The following is a 22,215-nucleotide window of genomic DNA, read 5'->3' on the forward strand; positions in this document are numbered from 1 at the left end:
TATACTTTTCACACAGTGTCTCCTTATCCACCCTGACCTACCCCATTTCCCCATCCAATGTGTTCCTTCTTTCTTATTCTCTTCATTTGCACCACTCATCTCTCCATTCACAAATTTGCCTACCTTGCTCCCTTTCTATTACACAACACCTCTTTCTTTCTCATGTCATTCAACTTCAGTCATTCTCTCTCACAGCAACATTTTCTCCAACTGACTCACACCAAATTCATTCAAATAAAGCCCATCACTTTTTATACAGCTTTATCTGTCCCTCAAAACTCATCCCACATATTCACAAAATGAACTCCTTTCTCCTCACACAACTCTGTTACCATACCATTCATAATCTTCGCTGGTCTTCACAACTTATCATATCTGGGCAATGCACTGACTACCTTACCTATTGAAATGTTATCGTTCACTCTCCTTAACAGCCTCATAACATTATGAGGCTGTTAAGGAGAGTGAACACCTCCATGTAACACCTCCATGGAGTAAAAAAGACTAATTGAGAGAGGGCAGCTACTCTATAGCTCTCCGTCTCCACCACTCCACTAAGCGCAACTACCTTCATCATCTACAACGCCATCTATCACCGAGCACCAACACTAGTATTTTCACAGACAATCACAAACATCCAAACATCCATGCCCACGGTGGGATTCAAATCCGCAGCCTTTTGGCTGGAGTGCAGATACACTAACCACTCAGCCAACCAGGCTGGCTAACATTCCTCCTTACATTCTTCTTGTTACCAGTCAAATCATTTTTGCCAACTGCCACTACCAACTCTTTTGCTCAAGTACTCCTCTTATCCAATGCTTCAACCACTTTGCTCATTCTGTCTTAAAAACCAACTTGTGCATCTTTTCATTCACAACACTTCTTATCATCAAATCTCCATATATCACCATTCTCAAATCATTTGATATTTCTTTCATTCATTATATTCATTATATTGCGCATATGTACGAGGGACTTCCAGAAAGTAAGTTCCCTTTTTAAATATTTTCATAGAATGGGTGTGGGTATGGAAGATGCCCAGTGGCAGATCAAAGATGCTGAAGGAAGAGTATTATGGAGGGATGTGGACATAAGAAACAGATGGAAAATATACTTTGAGGGACTTTTAAATGAGGAAAATGCAAGGAATCACAGAGGAGATGGGCAGCCTTCTGAGGGGATGGTGCAGAACATCAGTAGAGTGGAAGTGATGGAGGCCATGAAGAGGATGAGGAATGGAAAATCAGTAGGCCCTGACAGAATTCCAGTAGAGGCATGGAAGACACTGGGGGAAGAGGGAATTGACCTGCTGTGGGACCTGTTCATGAAAGTTTGCCAACAGGAAAATATACCCGAGGAATGGAGGGAGAGTACTCTTGTCCCCATCTACAAGGGTAAAGGGGATGCACAAGACTGTAAAAATTACAGAGGAATAAAGTTGATGTCACACACAATGAAAATCCTAGAAAGGGTTCTTGATGGTAGATTGAGAAAGGAGGTAGAGATTGCAAAGGAACAACTTGGCTTCATACCTGGTGGATCAGCAACAGATGCTATCTTTGGGTTACGGCAGATGATGGAAAAGTATCGAGAGAAACAAAGGGAGCTACATCTGGCATTTATTGATCTGGATAAAGCATACGATAGAGTGCCAAGGCAAGAAGCCTGGAGGTGTCTAAGGGAGAAGAAGGTGCCAGAGAAATATGTCAGGTTGGTGCGGGAAATGTACAGAAATGTGAAAACAAGTGTTCGGACCTGTCTAGGACAGACAGAAAGTTTTCAAGTAACAGTTGGCTTGCATCAAGGTTCAGCATTAAGTCCGTTTCTGTTTAATATTGTGATGGAGGTGGTGACAGAGGAGGTGAGAGAAGATGTGCCTTGGACAATGTTGTATGCAGATGACATCTTGCTGTGTGCAGATTCAAGAGAAGAAGCGGAAACTAAACTGGAAAGATGGAGAAAAGTACTGGAAGAGAGAGGTATGAGACTGAGCAGAAGTAAGACAGAGTATATGTGTTGCACAGTGGGCACGGACAGGAGACAGATCTGGAGCTGGAAGGAAATGTCATCAGGAAGGTGAGAGACTTTAGATACTTAGGTTCAACAGTGGAAGAAGATGGAGGAGCTGAGAAGGAAGTGGGATGCAGGATACAAGCGGGTTAGAGGAACTGGAGGGAGATGGCTGGAGTGTTATGCGATAAGAGGGTGCCAATCAATCTGAAAGGCAAAATCTATAGGACAGTAGTGAGGCCAGCTATGACATATGCTATAGAAACTGTGGTCCTGAGGAAAAATAACATCAGCAGGATAGAAGTAGCAGAGATGAGAATGCTTAGATGGATGTGCGGTGTGACCAGAAAGGATCGTCTGAGAAATGACTATGTCAGGGGAACAGTGAAAGTTACGAACTTAGGAGCGAAAATACAGGAGGCAAGGTTGAGATGGTTTGGTCATGTGATGAGGAGGGAGGACGAATATGTGGGAAGAAGGGTCATGCAGATGGATGTGCAAGGAAGGCAGAAGCTTGGGCGGCCAAAGAAGAGATGGAGGGAGCTGGTAGAAGAGGACTTGAGGATGAAGAACTTGGATGTGGTGACAGTCCAAGACAGGAAGGTGTGGAGGAGACTCATTATAAACAGTGACCCCACTTAAGTGGGAGAAGCTGCAGAAGAAGAAGAAGATCGAATGATTTGAGAATGGTAATATATGGAGATTTGATGATAAGAAGTATTGTGAGCACAATGTTGGTTTTTAAGACAGAATGATTGAAATGGTTGAAAGATGACAGAACAGGATGGTTGAAACATTGGATGAGAGTACTTGACCAACTTTACTTTCATATCTTGAATTAGTTCTTCAGTGGCATTTACACAAACCATATTTTCACTACCCTATTATACCTTATATTCCATGTTTCACTGACATATGTACGAGGGACTTCCAGAAAGTAAGTTCCCTTTTTAAATATTTTCATGGAATGGGTGTGTGTATGGAAGATGCCCAGTGAATGTTTCTTACCAGAGTGCATAACCCTAACTATGAAATTCGGAGGTGGCAGTGTGATAGTATGGTACTATTTGTAGTGCCACGAACAATGATCTCCGAGAGGTATCTGAATATTATGGACAATACAATGTTTCTACTTTGTACCATTTCTATGAAACTGACCATTCTCTCTTTCAGCAAGACAATTCTCCATATCATAAGGCTGCTGCAACTGTGTGGTTTGTGGATGTGAATGTCACCACACTTTGACTGGCCTCCACAGAGCCCTGATCTCAACCCTATTGAACATATGTGGGATGAACTGAAATGTCGGGTGAGATAAAGGGACGTCTGCCCCCACAACATTCCAGGACCTCATTACATGCTTAAAGGAAGAATGGTCCAAAATTCCCATTACTCACTATTGTACACTTGAAAAGTAAGCCCTGTAGAATTGCTGCAGTCACTGCAGCAAAAGGAGGGCTTACATCCTATTACGGTGGGCACCATGGCAGTTTCTTCCTCATACTATTATGACTATTATTTTGCCTTGCACTAAGGCAAAACAATGGTCATAGCATTAACTAAATAGAATTATTAATTATTATCCCTAGCACACGTTTCCTCCTCTAAACAACATGAGTAATGTATCATAAATTTACATTATGATACATTACTCATGTTGAGGGTTAGGATTATATTAAATATTATATTAAAACTCATGTTGAGGGATTTATATTAAATCCTAACGCATGAAAGGGTTAGGATTTATATTAAAAAAAAAGCTGCAGAATTTTTGAAAAAGTGGCAAAATTCCATAAATCTATCTATATCTATATATATATATTATATAAATAAAAGGAAAGAACTTGACATTGTCAGCATCCAGTAATGCGTAAGCAGAGCTAATCTGAGGTGGTATGTCACTTAAATAGAATGGGAGAGGAAAGATTAGCAAAACAAGTGTTCTCTGCCAGGTTGGCAGGAAAACGACCCAGAGGAAGACCAAGATATAGGTGGATTGATACGGTTCAAAGTGCCTTAGATGATAGAAATATAAGATCTGATAATGTTGGAGTCTTGACAAGTAACAGACTGGTTTGGAGGAAAATTGTAGATAGGAAGTTAGTAATGATGTAATTTTTTCATGTAGTACTGTCATATCCTGTACACCCCTTGAGGGTACATGGCAGGAATTTGATGATGATGATGATAAAAGGAAAGCACTGAACCAGGATTTGGCTGAAGCATAATGAACTAAGTTTTATAAATAAATGTTTTTTTTTTTTGAGGGGGGGGGATGCACTCATTTATTTGTTCTAAAGATTTGTTTATAAAATTATAATAACATTTATAATTCTAATAAAATTATAATAATATTTATTATAACAAATAAGTATAAGTATTAGTATGAATGAGGAATACAGTTGATACAGTCTGCAAAGCGATTGAGAGGTATAAAATTGACATCTTGAGAATTACAGAGACCCAGATGGAATGAAGAAGGTTATTTCAAAAGATAGGATGGTAAGCAAGTTGTTTATTCAGAGGGTGACTCAAAGCATCATGGGACAGCTGTGGTAATAAGGATAGTTCAGGCAAGCACTCTTCTTGGTAATAATCCCATTAATACAGGATACTTTGTATTTATGCACCTTACAAAAGACTGATGAAGAGAGTGATGAATTCTACAAAAACCTACAGACTGTTTTGAATCTCCCACCAAGGATTGATGTACTTTTCATCTTAGAGGACTTTAATGCAAAAGTGTGAAAGAGTATGAGAATTTAGCCTGAGTGAATGTAACACCTATGGTGAAAGACTTGGAATTTACCCATGATAATAGATTAGATATCAATACCTGCTTCCAGAAATTAGACCCGTACTTGGACATCTAACATTGATAGGTTAAGGCATCAAGCTGATTACTTTCTGACTTCAACAGTAGAAGACAAGCACTGTGTCTACGTATACTTGTGCTGAAACAAACTATGGTACAGACCATCAACTAGTAAAAGCCTAAGACTGAGAGTCTAAAAACCTTAGAATTAAGGCCCATCCAACTAGACTGGATATCAGAGTAATCCCCTGTGGGTTCACAGAAGAAACATCAATACAGGTGGATGATCTTTTGGAAACTAGTAAGGCGAGCTCACTTGAAAAGGTCAACATTATAATACATGATACAGCCAAGAAGTATCTAGCCACAATTAGAAAGCCAAAAGACCCATGGATCTCAGATACAACATGGAATCTGAAAGACAGCAGCTGGAGAAACAGAGACACAGGGACTGAAATATAAAAGATTACATAGAAAAGTCAGAAAAGCCATCAGGTAGGACAAGGTAAATTTTTATGCTAATAAATGTGAAGGGAGAGCATTCCAAATGAGGAAGTACAATTATAAAACAACGTTTTATAATTGTATAGCACAACATTAAGTCCAAGTTGAATGTCATCAAAGGAAGGAATGGAGCAGTACTAAAAGTACAGGAAATCAAAAACAGAAGTAAGTACCATGAAGAACTGTACAATAGACAGGATAAGGAAAATTTGAAGGAGCCTTCTCACCAGAAAAATTTCAATTTGGAATCTCCTCCATTGATAAGAGGATGAAAGAGTAGTTAAACAGCTTAACAACATTAAGACCCAGGGTGCAGATGGAATCCCAATAGAGTTAATTAAGACCACAGGGAATGGAGGGATAAGAGTGTTTCATAGACTGATTACAAGGATATGAGAGATAGGATCAGGGCCTACAGACTGAAAGATGTCAGTTTCATACTGTGTGACCACTTCGCAAGGGTATATCATACTAGTAAGGTTACTGGTTTAACATATGTGACAGACAAAATTGTGGGAAGAGGAGGATGAATTGGAGGTTCTTATGATATTGCAGAATCTCAATGTAAATACAGCTGTGGAATTAGATGGGATATCAGCTAGGGTTTTTTGCGAGAATGTGCAAGGGAAATAACAATGCCTTTGACTAGGCTCTTTAAGTCTCAGCTGTGGTAGAGGTCCAAGCAGTGGTGAGATATAAGGGACTCGTGCGAGCCCTTTGTTAAATTTTTCTCGAATTTGCGAACCTCTTGTTCTTCTTGTTTAATAAGCTTGTAGAACTAGAAAATACCATCATGGAATGTATACATGCTACTATAATTGCTACTTTAAATTCATATGGATTTTCTGATAACTATATAAAAAATCATTTCATTGCATTTTGTTCTGATGGAGCTAGTGTTATGTTAGGAAACAAAACAGGTGTTGCAATCAAACTTCTACAAAGATTTCCCAACATTGTGATTTGGCATTGTGTTTATCATTTACACTTAGCATTAGACGATTTGATAAAAAAACATTAAAGCAATAAATCATTTTGAAATATTTATGGATAAATGATATGCTTTTTATCATCAATCACCAAAAAATCAACAAGAATTAAATACGATTGCAAAAGACCTTGGCATCGAAATTTTAATGATCGGCAATGTGTTTTGACCACGATGGGCAGCTTGCGGTTTCCGAACGGCTCTTGCTTTGTGGAGAAATTAGCCAGCATTATGCAACGAACGATAAATATAAGGGCTTTATAAACTGACTTCTCAATTTGGAATTTTTTAAAGATCTAGCATTAATGATTGATATCCTACAAGAATTATCTGTCAGAAGCTCTACAAAGTCGCAATATAAGTATTATAAGGGCTAAGTTAGGCCTTTTTTTTTTTTTTTTTTCTGTTGCTTGATGGATGATGCGAGCCTTTGTTAAAATTTCCATAACTCATCACTGGTTCCAAGGGAGTGGAAAGAGGGCAAAATAACTCCCTTACATAAGGGAGATTCTAAGACTGCAGTAGCAAATTATAGACCAATCAGTATTTCAGGCATGGTGGAAAATGTACTGGAAGAATTTGTCAAAAAGAGAATTCAAGAATTGGTGAATAAAATATACTGTATGAGGCGTAACATGGTTTTGTGAAGAGTCGGTCATACCTTAGTAATTTATTATCTTCTTATAATAGACTAACAGCAGAATTCGATAAAGGAAATGGCTACATGATGATGATTCTACTGGATTTTGCAAAGGCATCTGACAGAAAACCGTATGGAACTCTGTTATGCAAATTAGAATAAATGGGGATGTGTATGACACTGGATAAGTATGAAAATGGATAAGAGGGTGGCTGCTGGACAGATGTCAAAAAGTGGTATATGGAAAGACAGAATCAAGGCGAAAACAGTTGACTAGTGGTGTGCCACAAGGTTCGGTGTTGGGACCACTGTTGTTTAATTTGTACATAAACGATATATGAAATAACATGAAAGGAAATATTCAGTTGTTTGCTAATGATGAGAAATTAGGCTCTCCACATTGCCTCGATTACCTTGAATAGTTAATCAAAGTGAAGGACAGCTTGCAGGATGATTTAAATAGGCTGTCAGTATGAGTAAAAGTTAATGGATTTCAGTTTAATGTAGAGGAATGTAAAGTTATGTATTTTGGGATAAACAGATTACAAGCTGTGGATCACACTGATGGCATTGTACTCCAGGAAATAGAGGAAGCTAGATATTTTGTGGTGGTGGTGGCAGTAGACTGAGAATTAAAGTTTAGAGGACCTATTGCTAAGGTTGTTAAGGAAACCCATAAGATTATTTGGCTATACCTTAACAAGCAGAGATAAGGAAGTTGTTATTCTTCTTTATAAGACCTTGATACATCCACATCTGGATTACTATGCTTAAGTCTGATTTCCTGGATTTCCTGGGGATGAGGAAGTGGTGGAGAAGATTCAGAGGTGAGTAACCAAGATGGTGAATGGTCTGTGGAATGTTCCCAATGAGAATAGATTGAGGGTGTGGATTGCAGAAGTTGGCAGATAGGAGAAAAGAGAGGATATGATAGAAACATTTAAGTTGCTTAAAGGATTTTTATAAGAGTGATGCAGGGAAAATGTTTCAGCACTTGGCTGAAGGAGCCAGAACAAGGGGACATTTCTGGAAGTTGAATAAGTAGTGGTTAGGGGTGCAAGGACTAGATTTTTTTGTTTGGAGAGTTTTGAATGAGTGGAATGGGTTGCAGAGTCAGTTGTGAGTGCTTTGTCTGTTAATGGATTCAAGGAGAGGCATGTTAGATTGTGGGATAGTTTGGGTCTCCAGCAATGAGTCTTCAGACTCCATGGATGCACCCATACAATAATAGTAATAATAATACCACTGCACAAGAAGAGAGATATGAAGGATTGCAACAGCTACACCTAGTCTAGCTGTAAAAACTTGAACAGCATATACTGTATGCCCAAAGATGTAAGACCCTTTGACACTTTTGTGCATGTCAGAAGAAGGAGAATCCATTGCGATATCAGGATAATCAATGCATTTCGTGGGAATGAGTGTTTATTATGTCGGAAAATTAGCTTTTCTTTTATGAAAATTCTAGTTCTTAAAGTGTAACTATTTGGTTTATACAACAGTTGGAAAATTTAAGCATAATCATGCATAAAGCACATGATTTTGCGTGTTGGTGGTCGACCTTTTCTTTGGTGGTCAAATACATCTTCTGTATTGTTATAATGGTTAATAGTTCAATACACAAACAGCCTACTGATAACAAGCGTTTTTTTAGCATGTTGAAAAAAAAAACAGGTGGCTGCATTCCAACTTACAGCTACACAGTTCTCATAATCTCCCCACTGCATGTGGGGAGATTATGAGAACCAAATTTTTGAGGAGGGGTAGTGATGGGAGGAAGCATGAGGGTTTTACTCATACTGATAGATACCTTCATGCTTCCTCCCACCACTACCCCCCCCTTCAAAAATTTGTTATTATTTCCTCCTTGGCTCACTGATCCAAATCTTTACTTACAGAAGAAGCAGAAATTAAAAATGAACTCCCTTTTCTTAAAAAAAAAAACTTTTATTAATAATGGTTTCTCTCCTAATAAAATCAACAAATTTCTTTTCCCCAAGTCAATCAACTTCTTCTGAAGATCCCCCCCCCCCCCCCAAGAGTCTTCATCTCTTTGCTTTACATCAGCTCTCTTTCACCAAAACTGGCAAAAATTCTCAAGATGTTTAACTTCAGAACTTGCTTTACTACACTCCCAAAACTTCGTTCAGAACTTAGTAAACCTAAAGAGAAACATCTTCCAACTCAGTTTCCAGGAGTGTACAAAATTTTATGATTGTGGAAAGCCATACTATGGCCAGACTGATAAATCCATCCTTCTACGTTTGGAAGACCATCATAGAGATGTCTCCAACAACAGGACTAGAGCCAGCGCTCTCTCTAGCCACGTTCTCTTTTTAGCTAACACAGATGAAGGCCACCAACACATTGTGAACTGGACTCAAACTTCTAACATCCATATGTGCTATGATGAGCTCGAGAAAAAGACTGTCGAATCTAGAGAAATTTCTCTAGATTCTTCCCATATCAACAACAGCCTAAGTTTCAATCTCTCTGATGCACAGATTGCCTCTATTCAGTATTGGAGAATAGTCTATGTTTATTTGGAACTCAAGCTCGCATTTTGTTTTCAAACATGCTACTGTCTTTTGTACTTGTTCTGTTAATGCAATTTTAAGTCTCTAATTTTTTATATGTTTCTTTGATTGTGATACCTGAAGATGTTGATCAAGTCAACGAAACTAGTATACCATGTCACCTCTTTATCTCTCAGTATCATTAAAACTTTTTAACACACACACACACACACACAGAAACTTTGAAAATTTCAAAAACTGACAAGAGAGCTTATGAGAATATAATCTTTTCCATCAGAGTTCCAGTATACTTAAAAGACATGAGCACTGCCTAATTATAGCATTTTATTAGTTCTTTGGATTAAGATTTCACTGGCTGGCTGGATGTGGTTTTGAATTGTTGTTTCTTATCAGAGAACAGACAGAAACCTTAAAATGGAAAGAATCCTCATTCGATACTAAAGAAATCATGTATCAGAGAGTGAACATCAGTTGGTGTACCAAAGAAATCATGTATCAGAGAGTGAACATCAGTTGGTGTACGACAGTAATTATCACAGAAGTTATTTCGGTGTTCTAAATTAAACAGATCAATCCATAATTCATAGCCAGATGTGTGCATGCACATGTGCATGAGTAGACAGAGAGAAAAACTTGAAAGTTTCATGAGTAGTGTAAGCTAGGACAACTCCAATGCTGAGGAGTTGTCCCTTGGCATCAGAGGGATTTTGTCCATTTGCTACCTATATTCTATTTTTTTTCAGGTTATTCAATTTTATTTTATTATTTTTATTTATTATTAATTATTTGATTTTGTCGTTTGATATTTCAATTTCATTGTTTTGCGAATTCAAAAAATTACAAAAAGCTGGCCTAGTTGGCCGAGTGGTTAGTGTATCCGCTCTACAGCCAAAAGGCTGTGGGTCCGAATCCTGCTATCGGCATGGATGTTTGTAATTGTCTGTAAAAATACTAGTGATGGTGGTGGGCAGTAGATAGTGTAGTTGTCGTTCATTGGTGGATTGAGTGGTGGAGACAGAGCTGTAGAGCAGGTGTCCTCCCTCAATGAGTCTTTGGACTCCCTGGAGGTGTCAGGTAATAATAATAATATTTGTTTTTACATGATTAATCAGGGATGTGTACTTCATTTTTTTCTGTGTCACCATGATATTTTGTTTACATATTTTACATTTTACAAATTTTGAATCCACATATAAATTGTGAAACTTCAAAATATTGCTTTTTTTTTTTTATTGTTCATGACCAAAACTATACATTTAAGTATATTAAAACTCATTTTAATACGTCATAATATGAACTTTTAAGACCGCATAATATAGACTAAAATAAAAACAAACTACCACAAAAAAAAAAGACAAGCTTTTGTATAAGGTCGTGCAAGATAAGACAAGGCTTTTCTCAGTTAGATTGGTTTATTATAATGCATGTAAAATGAATTTTTTTTTTTGCCCCAGTTGGCTGAATACCAATCTTTCTACTGATTCAGCCATAGCCAAATATTTGAAAAAAATAAGCTGAATCAGTACTGAATATTTGTCACATCTCTAATATATATATAATCTGTTACCTACATGTAAGGCTACAAAAAAAACTGGCACCCCCTTATCTTCTTTCTTAAATATTCAGTTACAACTGTTAGATCTTCATGGTGTTCATTAAGCCTGCAGCTGTAGTCTTATTTACAATCAGCAATGGAATTTCTAGACATCACCATGCCACTCAGATTTTTGTAGACCATGTTTTTACAGCACTCTGATGAAAAAACATGGACTACAAGAACCTAAATAAACACACACACACACACACACAGTCATCCCTCAAATTACATCAAGGTTCCGTTCCATCCAGCAGGATGCAAGTCAAGCAGGACGTAAGTCGATACATTAAATCAACAGAGTTACAGGGGTTAGGGACTTAACAATAATAAGTATACTGTCATTTTAATTTTTAAACCTTATAAATCTGCACTGTTCGTTACTGCCACTATAAAACAGGAGAATAATCACCCAAATCTTCCTCCACAATCACATCTTCATTCCCTTCCCTATTGGAAGGACCAGACTGCGAATCTTCTGGTGTAATTCATTTTTTTGATGAAAATGTCCAATGAGCTTTGCATATTCCTCTTCTTCTTTTCATCATAAATTTGTTTATAGCAAGCAAATGCATCATGTACTTTCCTTTTACTAATAAGTAGCATTCAACATTGGGGTTCATGTCTTCAATGATTTTGAGAACATCGCTAACTGCAGAGAGCATTTCTGCAAGACCCTTCACTGTGAACTGTTGAACTACCTCTTCTTGTTTCTCTTTTTCCTCTTCCGCAGAACGTTGTTCCTCCAGTTCGACCAATTTTTCGTTGGTCAACTCTTCAGGGGCACCTTCTAAGAGTTGAACTATGTCGCTATCATCACTTTGAGATTCCGATTGTTTGCTAGGCCCACTATTTCTTCACTCAATTTGCAAAGGTCTTCATTTTTTTTTTCAAAACTTCCAAAATAGTGCACAATGCTTTTTAATGTATTTTCCATATGCCACTCATACATTGAGAGATCACTTTGTCCCAAACTACAGCAATATTTTTAATAGCATGATATTACATGAATGCTGTCCAGAATTGCACGAGTCTGGTCATTTCCTTCAGTAGCAGAAATGGCTTGTGAAAAGTTCTCCATAGATAAGACTTGAACACTACGAGAACTCCCTAAATCCATTGGTTGGATCAATGAAGCAGTGTTTGGAGGGAGAAACATGGCCTTCAACTTGGTGAAGATCACCGATATAAGATGGATGACATGAAGCATTATCTAGAATTAATAAAATTTTAAATCCTATATTTTCTTTTGCACAATAGCTTTCCATTTCACTAGCATAACAGTTGATTAAGGCATCTGAGAACAATTTTTGAGTCATCCACGACTTCTTATATCTCTGCTAATGAACTGGAAGAGTATTAGCGGAGATATAAATTGCTCGCCTCTTCTTCTGTGAATCTTCACTAGGTTTATCAAACACAAAATCAACAGCGGTACTGTTGAAGCCACATGTAGACTGTCAAGGGAGGTTGCTGCTGAATGAGGTGTTGCCACTGCATTGTTGCTAAATAAAAACCTTTTTACTTTACACTTGCTTGCATCTTGTTTGAAAGTATAATCGAAAATGTTATTTATTCCATTTTGGGATCATGGATGTATCCGTTCGAAGAAGATATCACCTTTACAGAAGTAAATACAAGTACAAAAACTCTTCATTGAATCTGCCTAAATAAATTGTATCTGTCTTAAAAAAATTATCCTCAACTCAATAAATCTAGATGCATAAACATGCTTTAGTACACCTCACATAATTTTCATCCACAGACCCTCAGCTCAACAACTAAGAACATGCAATCATGTCCATTAGGTGGCTTATTTGAGGACTTTGTTTTTCTTATTTCTTGCTCTAGTCATCACACTAATTCACATAATGCCTGTGTGCATATATCTTTACTTATGTAATAATGTTCCTGAAAAAAGCAAATTTTTGACTTTGGCAAAAAACTGGAAATAATAATTAAATTATTTTGATTATTATATTGTTTATGCTATCATCTTTCTATTTTTAGAAAGGTAACAGCATAGAGTTAATATTGATATAACTGATTAACGATATGATAATGCTCATATATGCTTGAGAATTAGACTTATGTTGATAAAGTTTGCATTCCCTTGCCTTAAATAATTAAAATGACTTACCATATGAGAAGAACGTATGTCTTTATAAAATACAAGAAGCAAATCAGTAAGAACAACAAATGATGATGACCAGTTTTTTCTGACTCTTCTACCTGATTCCATTATTTTAGTTTTGTTCAATGTGCCTTGCCTTGTGATAGTCTGAAAGGAATTTTTTTTCAGATAATCTTTAAAATCAAAAAAAAAAATTAATTAAATAAATAAGTGTTTATTTTTTTAAATAAGACTACGATGGCAATAATACAGTAGCATAGTATTCTGTAGCAATCCTTAAGTATACATAAAAAATTGCAGATGATAATAATACATTTCAGTTAATATTGGAGTACATCTTGAAAGATTACCATAGTGGGGGGAGGGGATTGGTTAGGTGTAGTTCTGGACGAAGATTATATCCATAGTCATGGAGTTCAACTGACCATCCATATCAGAATTGAAGTAATAACAGAACGGTAATGGAAGTAATACTATTCAAAACCTAGATGTGTACTATTATGCTTTTATATAATCAAAAGCAATAAGAGAGAAGAGTATGGCTGAACATATTTGGATAGTGTAAGGCCACATTTGCACTAGTGAAATGTGGTCGAAGCAACATCCTGACAGGAAAAGAAACAAAGTCACAGCATATTCCAAGAAAACAGAAAGGATAAGTGAGGAAGTGAGAGGGAAGGAGTTGCTAAAGAGAATTTGTGTCAATATAGATTCAGAGAGAAGTAAATTCTACTTAACAAGAAATTATATCATTGTTTTCATGCTCCAAATGTAAGCATGTGTATTAGCATCACAATAGGTTACTTGCATGTGGAGGCAGATAACCTCACATTAAATTGTCACAGAATCCCATAATGCACAGCACATAATGCCATGCTATATGAAGGATTGCTACCCAAATCCATTTTGGTTATTACAGCAACAGACAAGTAGGAAAATGGTAAATCACCATATTATTATAATACTCCAGATGAGAGATAACTGAAGCAACTTTCTTCACTTGGTTACAAATAAATTATGCTGAGCAAGAAATTATATTCTTATTTTTATCCTTCACCCAAGCATGAGCATGTGAAGAAATATCGTTGCAGACTCAACTGTTTGTATATAGAGACAGATGACTTCACATGCTTGCTCTAATATCTCAATGTATAGCATGTTACACTCTAAAAATGTGTAACATAATGCATAGCACTGTACAAATTAAGACTTTTCATTGTCTTGAAAGTCACACGAAAGAATGCTTCTGTTGCTATTTATTCCTATCACTGCCATCCTTATCATCTGGGTGTAAGTTATGGCACTTGGACTTCTTTATTAATTTTGACCTCTTATGATTCTTTCCATGACAACTTATCCTTGGAAATATGAAGCAGAGGTTTCCCCCATTGCTTTCTGCATCAAAGTATCCTGCCAAGTTGCTATCCTGCCATTATTCAAGAACCTTCTTTATAACCATTCCGCTGAACTTGAGTTCTGCTTGTCATGCTGCCTTGCACGGTAGCAGGGATATTTATCAACTTCCCAAGTTAAATCTGTAGTGTTTTGCAAGCTAGGTACATCTAAAAAAAAGATGTGGTTCTTCACCCTGCACAGTTTTGGTAAGAAAGAGGCTAGGACCCACTTCTGAAACTGCACAAGATGCTTCACCTTATCCTGAAGACCAATGCCCATTCAACTTGATACAAAGCAGAAAATACAAAGGGAGAAAATAGTATAGCATTAAGGAGTATTAAGAAAACAGTGACTGTTCCCATAGCATATGGCAATATACAGGTCCTAAAGGGAAGTGTATTATGGAATACTAGAGCAAAATGATGTACAAGTAGCCTATTATGATATTACAAAAATAAAGCTAAAATAAAGGACTCGAAGAGTCCATTGAAGAGCTTCTAGGTATGACCATGGAACTGTAGAACTGCTTTGGCAATCTGTTGAACTTTGGAGTAGAGCTTTTCTCTAGGGTAATTGTCAATTTTCTGTAGAGCAGCAGCAATTGCTAGATAAGAATAGATATGGACAGGTATTAGTTCAACTCCTGGACAGTTCTTGCATGCTTCAGAGCTCCTACTACCATCTAGCTGAATTTTCATACCTTTAAAATGTTCCATCCTTAGTCTGGTGATGATTGTGGTTATTTCCCTATTTTCATTAATTTCACTGATTTCGTTCTTCTTCTTGAGTGTTTGTTTTACCGATCTTATTTTAGTGACAAAGTTAGCATCAGTTAGTAATACTCGGTGTAATTTTTGAGGTAAATGTCTTGCTTCTTTGGCTAAACTGTCTACTCTTTCATTGCCTTCAATATTTACATGGGCTGGTATCCATTGCAGTATACAGTTCTTATTTTTCAAATTTAACGTTGCTAGTTCTTCAGGACTTTCCTGTGTGAGTTTTGTTTTTTCATTTTTTAATGCTTCAAGTGCAGATTTAGAGTAAGATTTGTAACCAAGTGAAGAAAATCTTGCTTCGGCTATCTCTCATCATATTTTAATATGATGATACATTATTTTTGCCAATTCTGTAGAAACATGATTTTATCACTGATTTAGCTTTCAATATCACACCATGCATCAAGCTCTCATTGATGAGACCTCAAAAATCAAAACTGGTTTGGAAAGTCCCACAGCATAGCAATATGTACATCCTAAAGAAAGTATACTACATTACTAGGCAATTTGTGGTGAGGTCATCTGCCTCAACATAAAAACAGCCTTTTTGATACTACTTCATATATGCTCACACTTTGGCAAAGAATAGTATAATTTCTGGTTAAGTATAATTTACTTTGTAACCAACCAAAGAAACTTATGGAAAGAAAGCTGCAGCAATGGATTCAACAGCATATGGTGTAGATCAGGGGTCGCCAAACTTCTTTGACCGTCAACCCCTTCAAGAGTTTCTTAACTTTTTATCGACCCCATCTATTTTACTATTATGTAATTATAATAGGACAAGCAAAAAAGATGCTTATGTGAGTTTTTAGATTGTTTATTTCATAGTTACAGTGTTTGTTGTATGTATAATATAGTATATATTATTATATTGGCTTAACGTCAAAGGGATACGTTTTTGACATCCTTCTTAACATTACATATTTGATAGGAGGGATAAATAATATATAAAATTTAATAACAATAATACAATCTTCCTTATATATACGAAAATAAAACTTTTATTAACTTAGTATACAATTTACTAACGTTGTCAATGTGAAGGGTGTGCTTCATGACTCTTGACAAGATTAGCGATGTTGTGTTCAAAATTAGTAAGTTTCAGCCTTAAATCGCCACGGAATTCTATATCTAGCTTATTTCTTTGTTTTGTTAAAATGGAATTAACATGGCTGAAACCAGCTTCAACCATGTAAGAGCTTGGAAATGCAAGCAAAAAGAGGAGTGCCACTTCAGAAAATTTTGGATATTTTTCTAGAACATTTATATTCGTCCAAAAGTAACTTAAAGTCCTATTTTTAAAAAACATCTTAGCTTCAAGATCAACTGATAATTCAATAAGTTCATCTTGTAAGATACATTCGATATTTTCAATATCTGCAGAAAATGGCATGGTAACCCAATATGGAATGTGCATGTTTTCAAAATCTGCAAAGCGCAATTTAAAATCATTGCTCAAATTTTGAAGATGCTTTGTGTATATTTTAAGTCTCCATCTTTTACTTCCAATTGCCGTATATTCGAAAAGTACTGAAAATTTTATAACAATGATGATTTAAATAAGGCTAATTTAGCTTGGAAGCCTAAAAGAATCGTACAAGCTTGAATAATCGTGACATCTTTATCTTGTAGACAGGTCTGTATGTCATTAAATTTTGAAAATAAGTCTGCCAAGTAGAAAATATGATTCTTATTTCTCTTCAGTTCATCACTCAAAAACAAATTAACATCTGTAAAAAACTCTAGGATTGAGTCAAAACAACTCAACAAATCTTTGTAGACTTGCACCTCTAGACAACCATATTACTTCAGTATTCAAGAGTAATTGGTTTGATACTTCATTTATTTTAAAAAGTTTGGCAAACAATGGCGATTTAAGAGGATGACTAATTTGATTAATAGATTTAATACACACTCTTAGAGTATAATGCAGTTCGTCACTGAGAGTTTTTGTCACCAAATGGTTTCGGTGCAACACACAGTAAATAGTACATACATACTTTGAACTTTTTCTTTCAGAAAGGCAGCGAAACCTCGATAACAGCCCACCATTGCGGGTGTGTCATCTGTGACTATTGCTGTTATATTAGTAAACGGAATATCATACCTATTTAAATATTCCTCCAATCGCTGAAAAATTGTCAACCCTGTTCCATCACTTTCAAGATATTTTGCAAATAAAAATTCGTCAATAATTTGATGTTTGGCTTTATTATAATATCTTACATAAGCCATAAGAATAGAAGAACTATTGAATGTACATTCATCAAGTTGGATGGAGAACTTACTATTTTTAAGTTCTGATACTACAGTTTTTTTCTACATCTTCAGCCATTTCACCAATACGTCTTTTCACGGTATTCACACTCAATGGTAAGCATTTTAAAACAGGGCCAGAATCTTTTTTCATTATGGTTTCAATTACTTCTTTGATTGCAGGTATAACAATGTCCTCTGCAATTGTATATGGTTTCTTTTTTTGCTATATTAAAAGAAATATTGTAGGAGACTGTTAATCCTTGTTTATTGTCAGCTTCAATACACACTTTGAACTTTTTCTTTCAGAAAGGCAGCGAAACCTCGATAACGGCCCACCATTGCGGGTGTGCCATCTGTGGCTACTGCTTTTATATTAGTAAACGGAATATCTTACCTATTTAAATATTCCTCCAATCACTGAAAAATTGCCAACCCCGTTCAAACACTTTCAAGATATTTTGCAAATAAAAATTCGTCAATAATTTGATGTTTGGTTTTACTATAATATCTTACATAAGCCATAAGAATAGAAGACCTATAGAATGTACATTCATCAAGTTGGATAGAGAACTTACTATTTTTGAGTTCTGATACTACAGTTTTTTTCTACATCTTCAGCCATTTCACCAATACGTCTTTTCACGGTATTCACACTCAATGGTAAGCATTTTAAAACAGGGCCAGAATCTTTTTTCATTATGGTTTCAATTACTTCTTTGATTGCGGGTATAACAATGTCCTCTGCAATTGTATATGGTTTCTTTTTTTGCTATATTAAAAGAAATATTGTAGGAGGCTGTTAATCCTTATTTATTGTTGGCTTCAGCAGGTGCTTTCATAAATGATTTTATAGTTGGTCAATGTGTGTATTTCTCTTTCAGTTCTTTAAAAAAGTCAAGATCTTTATCTTTCTTATTGGGATGGAGTCTTTTGAAGATGATCGTTCATTTTTGCTGGTTTCATTGCATCGTTACTAAAAGTTTTTTTCACAAAGAAGACACATAGACCTCGTTTCGTTTCTTAATGAAGCAATAAACCCAAGTTTCAAATATTCTAACGAATATTGTCTGCATTTCTTTTTAGAATCTGAAGCTGCCATTGTGGTTACTGGGGTTGTAACAAAATAATTAAAACTGAAGTCAGTAAGCACAAGTAATAAGTCTAAATAATATACCTACTCACGTATTTCTATAGGATGTACAAAACTACCAGCCCTGCTCAACTCTTCAACATAGAGAAGTTTAGTTCGTGAATGAATAACGATTGAATTATATGTATGTTGATGAATTTTAGAACATTAACGTTCACTTGCATGTCGATGCGCAAAAACGAGAGTGAATCGAATACGTGTAAGTATATAAGCAACTGCACACATGTTACAATCTTGCTCCCGCCGTGCCGGCCGGGCAGGAACCACCAACATCCATTTATTGGTAAATATGTCATTTTGGTCTACTTGATTGGCCTCCATAACTATTTTCATGACCTTGCTCAATCTTACAGGTCCTATTCATGTCACTGTTCCCGATTCACTCTTAATTGCATTGTCATTCAAGATGGAGGTAATCCAAGTTAACCGAATTAAATATTACCTGTACAATGTCATCTTATATTTTTCTATCGACCTCTAACAATGTTATATCGACCCCTGGGGGTCGATATCGATCAACCACTTTGGCGACCACTGGTGTAGATAGAAAAATAAAGTAAAATAACAATAAAGACAGAAACGAAGAAGCCACGTGGAATGTGCAAAGCATAACAATAAAGGAATTAGAATTAGTAAAACAATTAAAAACATTAATATAGTCGTGATAACAAAAATTAATAAAAAGAAATTAAAGGGAACAAACAATATAGATGTTTTATTATGCTATATAGTGGAGTGGACCAACATATCAGGACTTCTAGTGGTGTGGCCATTTTAATTGATGATAAATGGAAAAATAGAATACGAAAATACAATTTTGTAAATGACCGAATTATAACAGTTAAATTAAAAACAAATAGAAGCTACTTAAATATCATGAGCCCCTGAAGAAGATAGGAAAGAGGATTCCAAACAATATTATGAGAACTGCAAAACAGTTAAATAAATGTAATAAAATTACTATAAATTAATAGCACGAGATCTTAATGCTAGAGTTGAAAATAATCCAATCCCAAATGTCTTAGAAAAATAGAGAAATTTACATGAATAACAATGGTCAGGAACTAATAGATTTCTGTACTTTCAATAATTTTAAAATAAACAATACTCATTTTTTTTTTGAAAAAAATAATATACGTAAATATACTTGGAATGGGAGAGGAACAAGATCTATAATTGATTATATCATACTAATCAGAAACTAGCTCCACATGTGAGAGATGGACAGTTTACAGAGGAAGTGAAATCTTTTCAGATCATTTAGTAGTATATGAAATAGAAATACTAGCAAAATGGAGATACGAAGTAAATAAGAAAAAAACAAGAATAGAACAAGTATATCTATTACAAGAAGAAAGCATTAGAATGCTAAACAATCATGATTAATAGATTACCTAAAAGAAGCCCAACTCGATGAAGATATAGAAGAAGAAGAATAGAAAACTTTATTAGATAATCATAAAGCAGCCTTCGAAGCACTTGGAAAGAAAATTAAATATTAAAAAGAAAAACATTAAAAATCACTCCTCCTGCAAAACCATACAAAGGAAACAGAAGAAATACACAAAAACAGTAGAAATATAGCTAAAACCATAGTACAGAAAGCTCAAAAAGATTCTTGGGATAGACTTATTAATAAAGTAGAAGACATAGCCTACAAAATATTAAGGAAATTAACAATAAAGCAAGAGATAGAGCACAAATTAACATAATACAGGAGAAACAATGGATGGAACATTATAAGAATTTAGGTATAACTCAAATTTAATAACAGAAAATAATAATAATGAAGAAATTAGTATCGATACAGAATCAATAAAATTGAAAGACCTAAAAATAGCAATAATTTTGTTATTATTATTATTATTATTATTCAGGCCTCCATGGAGTCAAAAGACTCATCACAGGAGGTCCTTCCAAAGAAACACAAAGTCAATCAAGACTCATCGTGGGAGGTCGATCCTAGGAAACACAAAGTCTATCATACCACTCCTTAAACTCATCGATCGTTCTTGCTCTCACTACTCTATCAGGCAATGTATTCCATGGTTCAACCACCCTCCATGCAAAGAAACTCCTCACCTTCTTGCTCACAGTTTCCTTTCTTAACTTCCAGGGATGGTCCCTTGTCATCACTCCTTCCCGTTGTTCAACCAAGCGAAAGAACTCCCCAGTGTCAACCTTGTAACCACCTCTCAACAGTTTAAAAGTCTCAATCATATCAGCTCTCCTTCTATTGACAAAATTCTGCAGCACATTCCCTCAGCCGATCCTCATAACCAACATTGTACAGTCCCGAAACCATCTTTGTTATCCGCATTTGTACCCTTTCCACAGTTAATTTAACCTCTTCAAATCCTGGAGACCAAATCTGAGAACAATAGCCTAAGTGTGGTCTGATCAGTCTTATACAACGGAATGATAACCCTTTTATCTCAGCAGGTCAGTGTCCTTCTCATTACTGCAGCAATCCTCTGTGTTACCTTCACCACCTTTATAATATGTCCCCTAAATTTCAGGTTTCTATCAATCATCAACCCCAAGATCTCGTCTCCCCTAATTCCTCCAGTATAGTTCCTCCCATAGAGTATACAGCGTCCAATCGATGTGTCCCAAACTTCAAGACCTTACATTTTGCTGCATTAAACCCACCCACCCCCCATTCATTTGCCCATCTGTCTAGCTTATTCAAATCCTCTTGCAGAGCTATCACATCTGCACTATTACTAATAACCCTTCCCAGCTTCGCATCATCTGCAAACAACTGAATATCTCCCTGAAATCCACTGACAATGTCATTGATATAAAGGTTAAACAATATAGGTCCCAGTGCTGAGCCTTGTGGGACCCCCACTTGTAACCCTCCGCTTCCTTGAAACTGCCCCACCATACACAAATCTCTGATACCTATCAAACAGCCAATCCTGTATCCAGTTGACCAATCTGACATCCAGACCCATGTGCCACCCTGTCAAATGCCTTCGCTAAGTCTAAGAAAATGGCAGTATATGCCTTTCCCTTCATCTAATGCTTTTGTAACTTTATCATAAAAGGCTAGCATACTGCTAAAACAAGAGTGCCCCTTCACAAATCCATGTTGACTCTCACAGATAACATTACCCTCATCTGCCCAATGCTGTATACAGTCCCTCACTAATTTCTCCAAGATCTTAACAACTACTGATGACACACAAAATGGCCTATAATTAGATACTTCCAGTCTGATACTGCACTATCTTACCTTCCTTCCATTCCATGGGTGCCTTTCCTGCAGCTAGACTTTCATTGAAAAGCCAGGTCAAAGGAGCTGTCAGTAGCACATTCTCTCAAAACTCATGGTGAAATAAAATCCAGTTCCACAGCTTTACTGACATCCAGAGTACGCAGTATTCGGAACACACTCTCCT

At 36.1% G+C, this 22,215-nt stretch overlaps 1 protein-coding gene across 3 annotated transcripts in view; it reads right to left on the reverse strand.

Annotated features, from left to right (window-relative positions):
* LOC150094438 (rho GTPase-activating protein 12-like) overlaps positions 1-22,215 on the reverse strand; it is a 413,607-nt gene that overhangs the window by 215,638 nt on the left and 175,754 nt on the right. For all 3 annotated transcript variants that reach the window (XM_090412339.1, XM_090412341.1, XM_090412338.1), the window contains one exon: positions 13,232-13,372. In XM_090412339.1, the coding sequence (XP_090268465.1) occupies positions 13,232-13,372 (141 nt within the window). The remainder of the gene's footprint in view (positions 1-13,231; positions 13,373-22,215) is intronic.

This window comes from Typopeltis vanoorti, chromosome 22, assembly GCF_054136105.1.
Source record: "Typopeltis vanoorti isolate ZY-2024b chromosome 22, IOZ_Tvanoo_1.0, whole genome shotgun sequence".
NCBI lineage: Eukaryota > Metazoa > Arthropoda > Arachnida > Uropygi > Thelyphonidae > Typopeltis > Typopeltis vanoorti.